General features: G+C 40.5%; 1 protein-coding gene across 6 annotated transcripts in view; it reads right to left on the bottom strand.

Moving 5' to 3' along the window:
• Window positions 1–17,978, bottom strand: part of vwa5b2 (von Willebrand factor A domain containing 5B2) — a 169,363-nt gene that overhangs the window by 81,017 nt on the left and 70,368 nt on the right. For all 6 annotated transcript variants that reach the window (XM_043702438.1, XM_043702441.1, XM_043702442.1 and 3 more), the window contains exons 4-6: window positions 10,911–11,072; window positions 4,403–4,619; window positions 2,429–2,592 (exon numbers count right to left, since the gene is read on the bottom strand). In XM_043702438.1, coding sequence (XP_043558373.1) covers window positions 2,429–2,592; window positions 4,403–4,619; window positions 10,911–11,072 — 543 coding nt within the window. The remainder of the gene's footprint in view (window positions 1–2,428; window positions 2,593–4,402; window positions 4,620–10,910; window positions 11,073–17,978) is intronic.

The raw sequence follows: 17,978 nt of genomic DNA, 5'->3' as shown, positions 1-17,978 counted from the left end.
AGTACAATAGGTGAATTGGGGTGGGGATGGAGGTGATAGGTCAGAGAGGAGGGTGGGGGAAGGTAGCAAAAAGTACAATAGGTGAATTGGGGTGGGGATGGAGGTGATAGGTCAGAGAGGAGGGTGGGGGAAGGTAGCAAAAAGTACAATAGGTGAATTGGGGTGGGGATGGAGGTGATAGGTCAGAGAGGAGGGTGGGGGAAGGTAGCAAAGAGTACAATAGGTGAATTAGGGTGGGGATGGAGGTGATAGTTGATGCCTTAACCCAATCAACTGGCATCTTGCCACTGCCTAGCAAGAACCTCACCATGCCACCTGCAATAAAAGATGGAATAGGATGTTCTTAACAATAAACTGGGCCTTGTCAGGCTCATTGCCCAATTCTATCTCTCACCTTACCAGAGCCCAAGTCAATCAAACTGCTGTAAGATTCTGCCCATTATGTCCCTTGGTTGTAGAAGTCACATGAAGCAGCAATGAATGGGCAATTTTATGGAAAAAATTTGGAGATATTTCTAGTTTACTGGCTTTAATGGCTTCCTTTTCCAAACTCCATGTTTCCAAACCCACCCACATTTCCAAATTTCTTCACCTAAAATGTTTCCATATTAAATACTGCTGCTACTTTCACTCTCGCAACAAGGCAATGGATCTGCTAAGTGGATTCATCACAACCTTCAATGTGCTCTGAAACTAACCTACCTTTTTCAACAGAGCAATAGTGAGTTTTAAAGCTGGATAAATATGGGATGTGGCAGTTGTGTGAACTCACCTCATACTCTGATTTTCCTTCATTTTTTTCTCTCCACTTTTTTTATGTTCATGTTTTCTATATTGTGTAAAATTCAAATTCTCTTTTCTGGTGATTTTGCATGGATGGGAAGGGTATTTGTTACAATCCCTACAGGACCCATGAAGGAATCACTAATTAATCTCCGTCTTGAGGTAGTGAAGTATGAGTTCCCTTGGTAACAGGCAATGGCATGCCCAGCTGGAACTCATCACCCACGCACTTTTGGGCCCTTTTGTGGTGCAGCGGTAGTGTCCCTTCTCTGGACTGGGAGGACCAGGTTCAAGTCCCACCTGCACCAGAAGCATGTAATAATATCTCAGAACAGTTCGATTAGACAATTAAAAAAAAGCAGACATCTGGTCTGATTACTGAAGGTATTTAATAGCTAATAAAATAAACAAAAATGTCACAGTGATTTGATGGTGGGAACATCACTAAGTTGTGTGTGGTAACACTTCTGGGTATAAAAAATAGCAGAGCCCCTACCTCTGAGCCAGGAGGTCAATGTTCGAGTCAATGTTCGAGTCAATGTCATAGCATCCCTGAACAGGTTGAGTAATTAAAAAAAGCAGACCCAGTTTGCTCTTGTGGTGCAGTGGTAGTGCCCCTCCCTCTGAGCCTGAATACTCAGGTTCATGTACTACCTACTCCAGAGCTATGCAATTGCATTTCTGAGAAAGGTTAATTTGGAAATATTTATAAGTAAAGCAGAGCTAGAGTCATGGTGATTTGTTGGTGGAGGAAACTGTTCCATTGTGTAAAAGAGCACTTCTCAATATAAAATGATAAAGTTAATATAAAGCAGTAACAGTGGCTACATGAGTAGTGGCTAAAACAAAAATGTCATGGTGATTTGGTAATAGGAGAAAAATGCCGCTCTGTCACGTGCAAGAGCACTATAAGCTAAAAAAATATCAGATTCACGATATATTTAAAAAACAAGCCGACACAGTGGTAGCTCTATTTTCTTGTGGAACAGTAAATGACATTCCTTTCCAGTTGAGATTTCCCAGTTATTACAGTACTCTTCTATTATTCATTCATTCATGGGATGTATCACTGCTGGTTAGCCTAGCATTTGTTGCCCGTCCCTCACTGTCCTGGAGAAGTTGCTGGTGAGCTGCTTTTGTAAACCATTGCGGTATTTCCAGTGTAGGAATATCCACAGTGCTGTTAGGAAGAGTGTTGCATGAATTTGACTCAGTGATGGTGAAGAAATTGTCTGTATTATAAGTATTTAATCTCCCAATTAAAATTTCCTTCTGTATAATTAACTTTGAAATAAGCATGCCTTTTTCTTAATTATTTTCAATCAAGTAAAAGGCGTCATTACAAATTCAAAATCTGCTGATGCCCTTGAACACCAAATACTCAATAACTATTGAAACTAAACTATTTCAATTGATCATGTATCCTATATTAGCTCCCATAAATAAAAGAATTACTATAAGAAAATGGCAATGTCCACTTAAAGGATTCTATCTATCAGACCATTTCTCTGTCATGTTATAGTTTCTGATGGAAAAAATGGATTTCTTCAGTAAGTATTCAATTAATGATTCTTTGCATAAGAAGAGAGTGATAAATATTGTTACTAAAAGGCTTTGATAGATTTTATACTGTGAAGTCTCTTACCTGCTAGGAGACAGGGACCTCGCACCAACATCTCAAAGCTAAATTCATATGGTACTGGGTTTAATACTTGTTCAGTTACGATCTCTGGTAAACTGCGGTGTCCACCAGTCGAGGACTTTTCTGCTTTCAACCCTCCTGCTCCAAAACAACCAGTTGAGCTAAAACTGTAAATTTATTTTTAAAATGTTAGTGGAGTGGTGGGGGAGAACACACACAAAAATTAAGTTGAAACTAACATTTAGAAAAAAAAAACAAAAGTAGTTTTTTTAATAATCCTAATTTATGCCTTTCCATGCATCGGTCTCCTGAATAAATGGTCAGAATAGTGGCCATTGATTGTTAGCTCAAGGTTCTGGTTTGGAAACCTCAGGATTAATGATTGCTGTGTTGCCTGTATGATAAATACTGGTCCCCAGATGAAACTAAACTGGGGCCTAAAGATTTAATGTGTCAGGTTCAGCATAAGAGGTAAAGCATAATATAGGAAAAGACAAATTTTTAAATTCTAAACTTACAATGGTCAAACTTTGTTACTTCAGCTAAGGCTCCCGATTTAGTCCCGACTTGAATATTTCTTTCTTTTAGTGTAGCAGAGATTATTTCCTGCTGGGCTTGCAGTGCTTTCAAATTCATGAACAAAACAAAACGTCTCCCATGTATTGTAATAATGTGGTCCAATATCAGAATCCCTACAGTGTGGAAACAGGCCCTCCATCCCACTAAGTACACACTCAGACCCCCTTCTGAACAGCATCTCACACAAACCCAACCCTAAACCTATGCATGTGACCCTACATTTCCCATGTTTAAGCCACTTAGCTTGCACATCCCTCAACACTATGGGCATAGCATGGCCAATCCACCTAACCTGTAGTGGCTCAGTGGTTAGCACTGCTGCCTCAAAGCACCAGGGACCCATGTTTGATTCCTTCCTCGGGTTTCCTCCCACAGTCCGAAGATGTGCAAGTCAGGTGGATTGGCAATGCTAAGTTACCCATAGTGTTCAGGGATGTGTTGGTTGGGTGCATTAGCTATGGTTATAGGGGTGGGATGCTCTTTGGAGGGTTGGTATAGACTCGTGGGGCCAAATTGCCTGTTTCCACACTGACTACTCCGAGGGAACCAATGCAGACAAGGGAAGAATGTGCAAACTCCACACAGACAGTTGGCCGAGGGTAGAATCAAACTTGAGTCCCTGATGCTGTGAGGCAGCAATACTAACCACAATGTCAGCCTATCAGTGCAACAAAAAGTACACACGTTTGAACAAGTGCATTCTAAATGATATAATTCACCCAATTTCAGTTGCTTCCATCTAATGGAATCAAGGCAGTAGCGTTTACAGTGATGTTAGTTCATGTACCATTTGGTGAAACAAGCACACAAACATACCAGCCATCCTCTCTTGGGTAGGACATTGAGTAGATTGGCTAAATCACCAAACCATTTCAAACAGGAAACCTTTTCCAAAATGCAAACTAGGGCCCGATGCCACAGGATCCACATGACAACAGCATATGCCACTGGACAAAATGGGTTCCCAGGAATACTGCAAAGTCATGGGTGGTGGGGTTGGGTGGGGTGCACAAGAGTGGATTTGAACTCTCCTCAATCAAGGTGAAATGAGCAGGGGAGTACTTAACACAGAATTCCTCTAATTCCGTTGGCTAATCTATCTCGCAGAGATATGCATAGGACACCAAGGAGGCCTGAGAGGCCACAAAACTATTAAAGTCCGAAAGGCAAATGAGCTCTGTTGTCCTGAGCTCTTCCCAAACCCCAGCGACCACAATTTCCCAATTCTGTTGTTGGCAGCTTTATCTTGGTGCCAGTGAGTGATTTCCACACTGTCTAATCTTTATCCCTGATATGCTTTTTGAGACCTCCATATGCCGTTGAAAGGTTTTTCTGCATTAGATTCCAGGGATGAATCTGAAATCTGGGTATGAAACTTAAAAATGTTTTAAGACTTACTCTTGTTCATCACTTTTTGCAGACTCAATCTTCCCCTCATTGCTGCACACCAGAGGCATTAACACAGAAGAGAATACCACTTCCATTGTGCCATTTTGTTGTGTCTGAGGTTCCACTGTGGTACTGAGAAATATTGTCATGGTTTCCAGAGAGCCAATCATCCCAGTGCTAACGATGAAGGTTGTTCTCTGCATATCTTCATCCAATATCAGATGACCTATGCATTAACATGGTGAAGACTCAAGCATCCATTAACAAGTATTCATAAAATGTATTCATAAGTAGGGTTTTTTTATGTCCAAGTCCTTAGAAAGTGAAACTAGGAATCTTAATTGGAAATAACCTGCTAAAAATATTTAGGACAGTGATTTGTTTTTGACAGGAAGTGAAGGAAGAGTTAGATTGTTCACTCACATCACAAGCTGCTATGTTTGAATTCACATGTAAATCATAAAATCCCTCCAGTGTGGGAGTAGGCCATTTGGCTGATCAAGTTCACTACAACCCTGGAAAGAGCACCCCACGCAGACACACAGCATCTCTATAATCCTGCATTTCCCGTGGATGATCCACCTGACCCACATATCTTTGGACTGTGGGAGGAAATCCATACAGACACTGGAAGAACGCGCAAACCCCTCACAAATAGTTGCCTGAGGCTGGAATTGAACTCAGATCCCTACTACTGTGAGGCAGCAGTGCTAATCACTTAGCCACCAAAATGCCTAATGATGCCATACTCATTTTGGGCAACTGGCTTTGTATCTCCCTATGTTACAAAGACCTTCAAATTCCAGGTACACATTACAGTGCATGTCAGAAGCTTGTGACTCACAGAAAACATATTTAAAAGACGGGAAAATGGTAAACTCAGACAAAAAGTGGGTTTGATTGATGCAATGCATAAAGAAAAAAAAACAGACAATTCGTATCAGCTACATTAGGTTAATGCCCAACCAAGAAAATTAAAAGATTCCACCTCCTCTATTCAGACAAACTGTCAGCTAAAGTTGGGCTCATAGAATTGAAAGCAAACTATTATCCTGGTTAAATAATTACCCAAGCAGGATACAGAGAGAAGGAATTATAAGCAGGTACTCCAACTAACAGAATCTCTGTCTTGGGCCTCAACTATTCACCATACTTATTAATGACTGAGATGATGTGCTAGAATGCCACATTTCCAAATTTATTGATGACACAAAGAATGCTGCCATTATAGGCAGTCTGGATGGAAGAGTAAAATGCAAAAAGACATTAATGGATTAAATGACTACATGAAACACGGCAAATGTATCTAAATGAGGTCATTCACTTTGGATCCAAAAAAGATAGAACAGGGCACTTTCTAAATGATGGAAAGCTCATAGCAGTGGACATCTAAAGAGATTGGGTTGAGGTATACAGATGATTAAGATGTGTTGACAAGGTGCAGAAAATTACCAACAAAGCTAATCAAATACTGCCTTTATAAGTAAAGGGAAATAAAATTGCACTGAAGACATACAAAGCCCTGGTAATACAAAATTAAGAGTACTGTTAGCAATTCTATGCATCACAACATTGGAAAGACATTTGGTCTTGGAGAGAGTACAGCATGGATTTATCAGGATAGCTGTGGACCCAGGTCAAATTATGATGAAAGATTATTCAAACTAGGACTGTATTCCCTATAATGTAAAAGGTCAGGGCATGGTTTAATTGAGGTTTTCAATATATTGTAATGTAAGAAGTTTGAGCCAACAATGGATAACAGACTTGTCTCTTCATAAGAGAGAGTCAATTGGTTATGTATAACTTGAAGGTGACCACTCCACAAGTATTGGATAAGGGAAGGAGGAAGGCCTCCATGACTACTACGGCCAGCATAGCAATTGAACCCATACTGTTGGCTTTTACTCTGTTCCACACAATAGTTATCTCTATAAGTGAATTAATTGACACCCCCTTTCAAAGTCTCTCTGCCTTTAATAGACAATCCCTTATTTTGAAATGATCGCAGAAAGTGCAGGTTGTTGTTTATTCAGTCTTTAAAGGGACTATTCTACTAAGTACTGATGAATTATGTATTTTAAATTAGAGTGGTATGTTTTCTTTTCAGGCCGGTTTATTGCTGTATTTGCAACTGATCCATTACTGGATTAATATGTGCAAACACTTTAATTAACAATTCTAAGTATGCAAGATTGATTGTATACGGGAATTTCAGAACCTCAGGCAACTCCTTTAATAAATTTAGTGTGCGATTTTAAACTGTAACCTAATGCAAATCTGTTTGAGATGAGAAACATAGTTTTGTACATGTTTCTTTAATGTTAATTGTTGAAGAAGGCAAAGTTCATAGGAGCTATGATTAATCAACAGAGATAAAGTGAAGTACTACATTTTGCCAAGAACAGAGAACAGGAAACTAAATGGAATAGATCATCAAAGGGATCTGGAGGTACAAGTCATTTAGCAGAGTGACGCAGGTACACAAGGTCATGAAAGAAACCAAGATGAATCCTAGGGTTTATTGTAGAGAGATAGAATTAAAATGTGAAAAGGCTATGCTACATTTATATCAACCTTGGGCTAGATCACACCTAGTATACTGCATACAATTCTGGTCAACATATTATATAAAATATTAAGGACCTGGAGAGGATGCAAAAAGGATTTACAAGAATGATACCAAGAATGCAAGGTTATATCTAACAGGAGGGAGTGCACTGGTGGGGTGTCTTCTGGGAAAAAAAAGGATGACGGCTACATGAATTAAGCATCTTAGAATTCTGAAAATCTTTGATACGGTGATTTTGCAGAATTTTCTCTACCTAAAAATTGATGAATCTTCACCAATGAATCTGACATTGTTTGGTGGATTTGATTTTCTTCATTCACAGAATGCGAGCATCATTGGCCAGGCCGGCATTTATCACCCAAAGGGTAGTTAAGAGTCAACAACATTGTTGTTGATCTTGAGTCACATATATGCTAGACCAGGTAAGGACAGTAGTTTCCTTCCCTATAGGATATTAGTGAATCAGAATGGTTTTTCCCAACAGGCAACAATGACTTATGGTCAACATTAGTCTCTTCATCCCAGATTTTTTTTATTGAATTCAAATTTTACCATGATAGGATTTGAACTTAGGTTCCCAGGATATTACCTGGGTCTCTGGGTTAATAATCCAGTGACAATGCCACTAGTCTATCACCTCCCCATTTGCTATCACCATACCTTTTCAAGATAGGGATCTGTGGGGCTTGGTAAGTCTAGTATGGGACAGGAAAACCACTTGGTAGTCTAATGTTAAGAGGCTCTTGTCTTAAACAAGATATGGTTTATTGTATGATATCTGCGTCTGTTGAAGACGTATCAATGAACCCAAATGAACCAATGAACTCTCTTCAGTGTCGATAGCAGTGAAAACCATTTGTCTCCATCCAGTATAGTCACAAGTTTCCATCTTGCAGGCAGTATGAAACAAAGTTCTTCTGCTGATATTACTGATCTCAATGAATGCTGTCTTCTGTTTGGGTTCTGCCATGAGTCAAGAGAGCCCTATGAAATGTTTTATCTGTTGTCCTTTGAACTGTTGCTGCATAATCATTCAGTCACAAAATATTCATTGATCTGTTGCCTGTTCTACCTCATGAATCTCCTTATGTAAGTAGATGTTTGATTTCTTCTTGCTTTATGGCTGTGTCCTAATTGGCACGTTTTTACAAACCATTATTTTTAAATGCTGGGCCTTTCAGGTTTTCTTGTCTGACAGCTTTGACGATGACTGTTACCATCTGATGTCTGTTCTACTCACTGTACTAGCTTCTAATATGAATCTTTCAAGATTTTGAACTTCAGGAATACAATGGATTGATCTGTCTATTTCCAGACTTCTTCTTTGCTCACTAATGGTATGACTTACTCTTGAGTCAGTTCTTCTTTTGCCTATTGAAAGCTTCTGGACATCTTTCAGCGTTTACATGCTTTGATGCCAATGACAGTTTATTGGACGACTACCCAACACTTTGAAATGGCATTTTGAGATATTAAGTAAGAACATTTGACCCTTAAAAGAGCAGAAGAAGGGAAAAATGGTTCTGGATGGGATTCCTCGCACTTTTCATTTTCACCAATGGTCATCTGAACCATGGGAACACCTCAGACTGAATCTTTTTATACTCAAGAATCAAATATTCTAAATCATAGTGAATTATTACTCTTGGTGAATCGTTGTCAAATGACTGCATGGCCCAGCCTCAGTAACATTTATTGTAATGCTCAAGGTAATTATTGCCAAACATGCATTGCTAATTTAGTTATATAGGATAACAGCATAAAGTTTGTAAATGACGGCTTAAATTACTTCACTGAGACCTCTCCATATCACCAGTTTGCCAGGTGCATACAGATCACTCCGAAGAGTTGAGGGGTAACCTTATAGAGATTTACAAAATCATGAGAGGCATGGATAGGATAAATAGACAAAGTCTCTTTCTTGGGGTGGGGGATTCCAGAACTAGAGGGTATAAGTTTAGGATGAGAGGGGAAAGATATAAAAGAGACCTAAGGGGCAACTTTTTCACTCAGAGGGTGGTATGGCATATGGAATGAGCTGCCAGAGGAAGTGGTGGAGGCTGGTACAATTACAGCATTTAAAAAGCATTTAAACGGTTTATGAATAGAAAGGATTTGGAGGGATATGGGCCAGGTGCTGGCAGATGGGACTCGATTGGGTTGGGATATCTAGTCGGCATGGACATGTTGGACCGAAGGGTCTGTTTCTGCGCTGTACATCTCCATGACTCTATGACTCTATAGCTCTATCAGTTAAATGGGGCTCTGCTCCACATAAGATAAAGAAGAATAATGACAACTCTTTAGCATCTGTTAAATTATCACTCTGAGCCATTGCAGAATGGTCTTACTCCAGCAGAAGTCTTGAAGGACAGGAGTTTATGTACACCACCTGACCATTCCAATTGCCGTCAACCATGTCTTAAGGTTGCAGAATAAAGAACACCACCAAATGCCAACCAGACCATGAGTTATATTTATTCCCAAAAGGACAAGCCTTACCAGTATTTCAACTGGGGCTCACTGTGGGTCTGTGACCAGAAACTACAAGGTCACTAAGTTCATCAATTGGTCAAAGACAAGGCATTGTTTGTGCTGATGTAATGTAATTTGTTCCTCTAAATTACAGAATGTAAGGTACAAATTGTGAGTCAGTTGAGTTGGATAAAATCCCAATAAGCAAAATGAGACCATTTGAAGTCCTTATTTTTGCAGGTTAATTGAAATTATTTTGTCCTGTTGCACTTTTTGACAGTGATTTGCTTGTTGATGGACTTTCAGTACTCAGAGCGAGGGAATTTTTTTATTTTTACTTGGAATGTGGGGATGTCTAATGGCTGTCCTCAAGCTTTGACCTTCACTGCAAACTACTCCACACCACCACACAATGCCCACTGACAACCTCTTTTTCTGTATCTTCCTGCAAGGGTTAAATATAGTTCGATATATGAATAATTTGGGGCTCTGACAACTGAGAGGGTTGACAAAATGAAGTGGCGATACTGATGCTACTGAAGGCCACAACCTGATTCCCACCATAAGCCATTTGATCCTCTTGCAGATGAACCATTTGCAAATGAAAGCATTCCCAGCAGGCAGGCTGTGAAGAATGATTTGATTCCTTTACTGTAACCTGAACACATGCTTGGCTTATTGCAGTGACCCCATCATACCATTCTTGCCTCATCTGAGCTGCAGACACAGTGGTGCTGAAGAGGTCAATGTGACATTTAGAAAGTAAGGCTATAGATGGGTAGCTGTTGCCCCCAATGGGAGCACGTCTCTGGGAAAGGGGCACGGTGGTGAGACCAATTCCAAGGGATAATCTACCAAGTTTCTTTCAGAGTTTCCCCATACCTCTAAGCCCAACCCCACCTCCAAAGACATCTTACAGGGTCTGGGAAAAGTTCAAGCCAGTATTTCCACATATGGAGAATAGGACTAGAGGCCATCAATATAGGATAATCAGCAAAATAAATCAAGCCGGATTCAGGAGAAACCTCAATCTAACGAATCATGAGAATGTGAAAACTGCTACCATAGGTAATAGCATTTAAGGAGAAATGGTTGAAAAAAAAGGAATAGAGATTGATGCTGAGGAAAGACAGATGTGGAGCAACAGAGCAACGTAAACACTAGTACAGATGGTTTGGATAAAATGGCCTGCTTTTGTTCTGTATATCTATGTAAAACTGTGTTCTCCTGAGCTTGCCCCCTATCTAATGAGAATGATATAGAATAAGATTAATTAGACCAATCTTGAACTAATGTTCTTACACAGGAACATCAATGCAGACACTCTGTACACATCCATACAGGCTTATTGTAATTATCAACGCACAAAAATATGCACTGCAATATATGAGCTTTGAATACATTTGTGGTCAAACATTCTATACAGCAGATGAGACAATGATTGGAATGTAATCTCCCACCTTGACTTACCATTGTTACACTGTAGAGCTAGGTTTACATGGCTGCAACAGTCAAAACAGCAATCTTCTGCTCTACCCCGATTCTTTATCTGAATCGTTACAGATTTTCCTGCTGTCAAAGCTTCAAAGGCGACCACTGTTTCGGATTCCTCCAGCAGGTAAACAAACACCCCTAAGAGAAAACAGTACATGGAACTAATAATTATATGCTCATAGCTACATTGTATCATCAGTCACATATCAGGTCACATGGAACTGAGGTCTGAGTGACAAAGGTTCTAGTGAAGTCCAGCTCAATCAGGCCTCTGTAAAACTGTAAATAGTTAATACATTCTCATCACTTTGCCCTAACATAGTGTGCAGTCCTTATCTCTTGAAGCCTCCCAGAACCGACTTGTGATATTTAAACACAGTGACAGTGGTAGTGAAGGTGTATGAGGGATGCCAGCAGATGCTGATAAAGGTGAGAGTGACCGAACCTTGCCCCAGCCCAGAGCAATGCCCACAGCAGTAATCAGCCCAACTCACAATTGCCAGATCCCCATGACAGCTGACTGGAAGTGCACAAAACGATGACAAACCCTTACTTTCATTCAAGCTCCTGGTGCATATGAAAAGCATCAATTGCATTACCTGCTGGAGAAACTGACATCATTGATTCAATCAGGACAGGGCCACATCCAGACTAGCTCAGAAGCCAGAAAGTGGGAATGTCATTATTCTCCTATTTACAATTGGCAACTGCTCTGCCAATATTTTAAGACAGCAAGTGATTAATGACAGATCCCCTAAATATCATAAAGTCCTCAAAGCCTTTGATTCCTACTGCTATTTTCAAAGGAAAGTTCCCATAAATCATAGAAAATTTGGCACAGATATCCAGTGCCCTGCAGCAAAATATTATTCCTACGCTAATAATCTCAACTGGCCCCCAGTTAAATGAGAGAGCCCTACAACAAATCAGAGTGAAAGGGCAGAGTGAAAAGGCACTGCCATTCATTGCCATTACTCCATGGCTGCACTTTGGCAAAGACCCTCACCCAGACATAAATGGAGACTGTCAACTTCTGCAGGGGGATTCTGCTGTAGCAGAAAACTTCCAATACCAGCTCAAAGATTTAAAGGAACGCCCGTTTTATTGATCAGAGTCCATGAAATGGAAGGTGAACATGAAGTGCCCTTTCTGGATGAGGTCACAAAGTCTAAGCAGGATTTTTGGCATGTTGACATTATAATCTTCAACCACGTAACGACTTTCAATTTAGACACTGAGCAGGGGTGGTAATTATTCCTGACACAGTACAGTGGCTGAAGCTTGATTTTCTCCAGACATCAACTATATGACACTTCAGTGCAGAGGGCCTTCAACTGAAGAAGTGGGAATGTTGACTGTTGCAATTCAATGTAATGAAGAGAAATTACAAAACTTGATTCAAAATCAGGAGTGCTTATTATTGAGCCAGGCAACTTGCTGAAACTTATAACTTGCCCAGAATGTGGAGGAACTAAACAATGGGGACAAATGGAAAAATTCAGGTGAGAATTTCCAGAATTATTAACTGGCCTGGGAAGCTGTATATGTCTTTCCATATTACACTAAGGCCAGATGCCAAAAGGTATGTCTATTCATTCCAAGAACGTTTCCACACCTGTACTTAAAGGAGGGATAGAGGAAATTGATCCATTGCTACACCAAGAGGTAATGCCACTGGTAACTCAAAAAGGCTTTGCTTATGACTCATTACGTGTGATGCATTGTGGAGTGTATCCAAGGTAAACAGCAAACCCCTGCAGACACATTTTCCCACATTCCCATGGGGAAACCTACACAAAACAATGTACATTTCGTTGAAGATGTGGAGTCATGTACTTCCTTGACTACCTTACTGGCCACAACCCAGAAACTAGAGGAAATTTGAACAGCCCAGAAAGCTGATGCTAAGTATGCACAGTCACAGGAGTTTTTTTTTAATTGCAGAATGGACAGCGCAAATTCCTAGCAACTATATTTGGAAAGAGTACTCATAACAACGTAGCTACTCAACCTCCTACATGACTTGCTGGTCTACCACAAAAGATTTATAATTCCCAAAAATGTCAAGAAGTATGTTAGTGACAATTTCAATGGAAATGGACTAGTGGTCAAATGTATATTGGCTATGGAGGACAAATTTATGGACCTTTTTTTAATATTATGCGTCACAAAACTGACAAAAAATACTTTACGATCTCACAAACTTTGGTAGTTTATTTATTTTGTTATGATTCAGTAAAATTGGATCAGATGAGCTGGACCGAAGGTTCTGTTTCCATGCTGTACATCTCTATGACTCGCTGACACAAGGATTTCTGCAAACCAGGCTGCACAGACAGTTCAACAATAATGCAGGGTGGCCAAACTGTGGTAGAGGTGACTCTGATATCTGATCAGTAGGGGCTGGAGGCTGCTTCCTAACAAGACTAAGTTCCCTTGATGTCTCCCACTCAATTCTAAATTCCTTCAGCTTGGGTTCCCCTCGATGTCTTCACCCATAACTATCACCCTGATTCATCTTAATCTCTCTCACCCTTGGTTGCCAATCAATATCTCTCTGTCATCTCCCTCTCTTTGTCCATCTCACCCTTGACCTCTCATTCTTGACCCCACACAGTCTCTTTATTGCTTTCCCTTAATTCATGCTTTTTCTTTCCCTCATCCTACATTCTCTATCTCCTGATATCTCGGTAGAGGAGGACTAGGAGATGGAAATCAAAGAGGAGGAGGCTACAATGACAGAAGAGGAAGTCACAGTTGTGGAAGAAGAGATGGAAAGGAGCACAAGGAACAGGAGAATGAGGTGAGGAGCAGGTGGATGCCAATGCAGAAGAGGAACAGGACGACATCAACAAGAATGAGGAGATTTGGGAGCACAGGAGGACGTTGAGGTGACATTGTAGAAGATGATTGTGGAAGTGCAGGAGAAAGAAGATATCGAGGTGGTAGAGAAGGTTGAGTTAGTTGAGGAACAGGTCAAGGGGCTGCAGGAGTGGGAGGAAGCTAAGGTATGGCAGAAAGCAGATGAAGGCTGAATCAGTACAGTAGCAAGATGAGTTTGAAATGGCACAGAATCAAGTTGAAGTGACACCGGAAGAGTCAGTGTGCAGAAGATATGAGTTGACCAAATCATTACATGCTATCTTTGCAGGGTTCATGAAAGAGTACCACTAAAAGGAGTGCCTGCAGAGCTCAAGCATATCATTAAAAGCACGATTAGGTTCAGATAACAGGAGGAATCCAGCTCATTAAAAACTGATGCTGATCTTGATTCAGATATCTTTTAGGGTTCTTATCACTTTTATGGTTTTCATTGGTTTAATTTATGGTCATTGGTGGTTTTATGAATCTCATCTTTTTTATTGAATAATGTATTTATCCTATTTGTTACTGATTTTATAGTTTTTATAATTCTCATTTTTATAATTTTTTTTGGTTTTATAGATTTGCTGTAATAGGTCGTGGAGGCTGAAAAGTGTTTTTTTTCTCAAAGGAAAATTCTTAATTGCTATTAATTTCTGTGCTGTGCTTTTACTATTGCCTTTTTTCAACGTATAGGTAGCTGATTGCATTACATGTCAATTGATGCCTTTGAGAGTTTTGACGATGCCTTTGAGAGCTTACCTAAGAGCTTCATTTCAAAAGCTTTGAAAGCTCCCGGATATCTTTCAGAGTTTTCATGCTTCAATACCAATGGCAGTTTATTGGACGCCTAACCAGCACTTTGAAATGGCACTTGAAAGTATCAAGCAAGTACATTTGTTAACTATGCTATTTACAAGGGCAGTAACAGCAAACATTTTTTGGTTGGAATTCCTTGCAATATTCATGAACAGGACCATAGGAAACCACCAATGGTGCTCTTGTTATCGTCTGAAAATGGGACGTCTCAGACTGGATTGTTTTTATATTCAAGAATCAAACATTCTGAATCATTGTGAATTATTACCCTCAGTGAATCATGATCAAATGGACGGGGTAAATCGACAAGGTCTTTGCCCCGGGTGGGGCCCAGAACTAGAGTACATAGGTTTAAGGTGAGAGGAGAGAGATTTAAAAGGGACTTAAGGGGCAACTTTTTCACATGGAATGAGCTGCCAGAGAAAATGGTGGAGGCTGATACAATTACAACATTTAAAAGGCATTTGGATAGGGATATGAATAGGAAGGGTTTAGAGAGATAAGGGCCAAATGCTGGCACATGGGACTAGATTAATTTTGGATATCTTGTCGGCATGGACGAGTTGGACCAAAGGTCTGTTTCCATGCTGTAGATCTCTATAACTCTATGACTGCATTACCCCTGTACCAATAACAGTTATTGCAATGCTTCAGGTAATTATTGCCAAACATACATTGCTAATTTAGTGATATAACAGCATGCAGTTGGTAAATGACAGTTTTAATTGCTTCACTGAGACCTCTAGCCTTCTCCATACAGGAGAAGGTACATACTGAGCACTCAGAAGAGCTAAGTCGGGCTCTGCACCCCATAAAACAAAGAATGATGACAACTGTTTAGCATCTGTTAAATTATTACTCTGTGCCACTACAGAATGGTCTTGAAGGAGTGGGGTTTATGTACAGAGCAACTGGCTATTCCAATTGCCCTTCAACCAGTGGGCAATAGCAAGGTTGCAGAATAAAGAGGAACCCAAAATGCCAACCAGATTGCAAGCTATATTCATTATCACAAAGCACAAGGCCCACCAGCACTTCAACTGGGGGGTGGGGGTCACTGTGGGTCTTTAGCAGTGGCTCAGTGATTAGCACTGCTGGCTCACAGCACCAGGGTCTCAGGTTCAATTCCAGCCTCGGGTGACTCTGTGTGAGACTCCCCGTGTCTGCGTGGATTTCCTCCGGGTTCTCCGGTTTCCTCCCACAGTCCAAAGATGTGCAGGTCAAGTGAATTGGCCATGTTAAATTGTCCATAATGTTAGGTACATTAGTCAGAGGGAAATGGGTCTGGGTGGGTTACTCTTCGGAGGGTTGGGATGGACTTGTTGGGTGGAAGGGCCTGTTTCTACACTGTGGGGAATCTAATTTAATCTAATCAATAAGGTCAGGTTTGTAGCCAGGAAATTCATCAATTGGTCAAAGGCAAGGCATTGTTTGTGCTGAAGTAATGCAATTTGTTCCTCTAAAATAAAGAACGTAAGGTACAAATTGTGAGTCAGTTGATTTGGATAAAATCACAATAAGCAATGTCAGGCCAACTGAAAGAGTTACTTTCATATTGCTTCAGTTTCACAGTAATTGCAGCATTTCTAACAGATGTTAAAACCTACTTACAAAAGATTGCAAGCACTTGGTTGGACAGTCTGGGGACCTTTAAAATTCATTTTAAACTGCTTGATAAATGATATGAACTGACTTTGCTTCTTGGCTTTTATCAAATTTAATCAGATTATGGATAACAGTGACTGATGCACAATGCATTCAAGAATGCATATACAGAACTCTGATTTTCTTTATCAAAGAGCAGCACAGAGCTAGTATAATGCTCCACAGATACTGTGTAACCAGCTGAGGATTTCCAACATCTTCTGGATTTATATTACTCAAGTTCACTGACTCAGAATCACTTTGAAGAGGTTTGAAATATCAATATTTGTAGCCAATTTGCACACAGCAAACTCCACAAACAGCAAAGAGATAATGAACAGATGATTTACTTCAGTGATTTTAATTGAGTCATTAATATTGGCAAATATACAGGGGACAGCGCACATTTTTGAGATAGCACATCAATTCTTTTAATGTCCAACTGAGAGAAGCGACAATGTTTTAGTTAAAGATCTCATTCAAAAGAGAACAGGTAGAATCTTATAGAGGCAAATGGGATCTTGACCATGGGCCAACGTTGAAGAGTGGCCTTCATTTAAGTGGGTTCAGGGGTCAGCTGTGAGATTGAGGCCAGGAATATGGTACAGAATTGCAGAGTCATAGATTGGGAAGTCTAACGAAGATGAAGCCATGGATCAGTGTCGGTGATGTGAGGGGACACCATGGATCAAGAGAATGGGGGTGGGGGTAGGCAGTAGAATAGGATGTTGAGGAGCATGAGATTGGGATGCATGAGAATCAAGAGCCAACATCAGGGGTCCAGGGATTGGAAGTCAAAAAAACATCAAGGTTCAGGGACTGGGGATGAAGTTTCAGGGGGCAGAAATCTGCAAGATTACAAGTGAAGGCCAGAAATGGGGGACAACGGGGTTGGAACCAGGAATAACAGCAAAAGAGCAAGTGTGTTCTTCACATCATCAACTTCTTTGTTGGGCTGAGCAGGTGGATTGTAGGCATGGTCACCCTGAGAGAGAACTATGCTGCTGTTGGCTGTCTCAGAGCAAATAAATCTCGGAAATCTTGGATAGGGTGTTGGTGTAAAGGCGTGCCTAAAATATTTTGGATTCTAGAAAAATACCTCAAGGCACTCCATATAAGCCAGAGACAGTATTAGAAAACATTTAATCAATATTGTGGATTTTGAGGAAGATCTTAAAAGATGAAACAAAATTGGAGAGGCAGAGAGCTATCGTTCTGAGGGTTGGTATGGACTTGGGCTGAATGGCCTCCTTCCACACCATATTCTATGATAACCTTACATTTTTCCACATTACATGTCATTTGCCATGTTCTTGCTCACTCAGGAAGCCTGTCGAAATTCTCCTGAACAAGCATCTTCCTCACAACACACATTCCGGCTTACCTTTGCATTATAGAACATAGAATATAGAAGAATACAGCGCAGTACAGGCCCTTTGGCCCTCGATGTTGCGCCGATCCAAGCCAGCCTAACCTACACGAGCCCACTATCCTCCATATGCCTATCTAATGCCCGCTTAAATGCCCATAAAGAGGGAGAGTCCACCACTGCTACTGGCAGGGCATTCCATGAACTCACGACTCTCTGAGTAAAGAACCTACCCCTAACATCTGTCCTATACCTACCACCCCTTAATTTAAAGCTATGCCCCCTTGTAATAGCTGACTCCATACGTGGAAAAAAGATTCTCACTGTCGACCCTATCTAAACCCCTAACC

This window comes from Chiloscyllium plagiosum, chromosome 13 (genome assembly GCF_004010195.1).
Source record: "Chiloscyllium plagiosum isolate BGI_BamShark_2017 chromosome 13, ASM401019v2, whole genome shotgun sequence".
NCBI lineage: Eukaryota > Metazoa > Chordata > Chondrichthyes > Orectolobiformes > Hemiscylliidae > Chiloscyllium > Chiloscyllium plagiosum.
The sequence above is the reverse complement of the archived record's forward strand: the minus strand, read 5'-3'. Positions and strand labels throughout refer to the sequence as shown.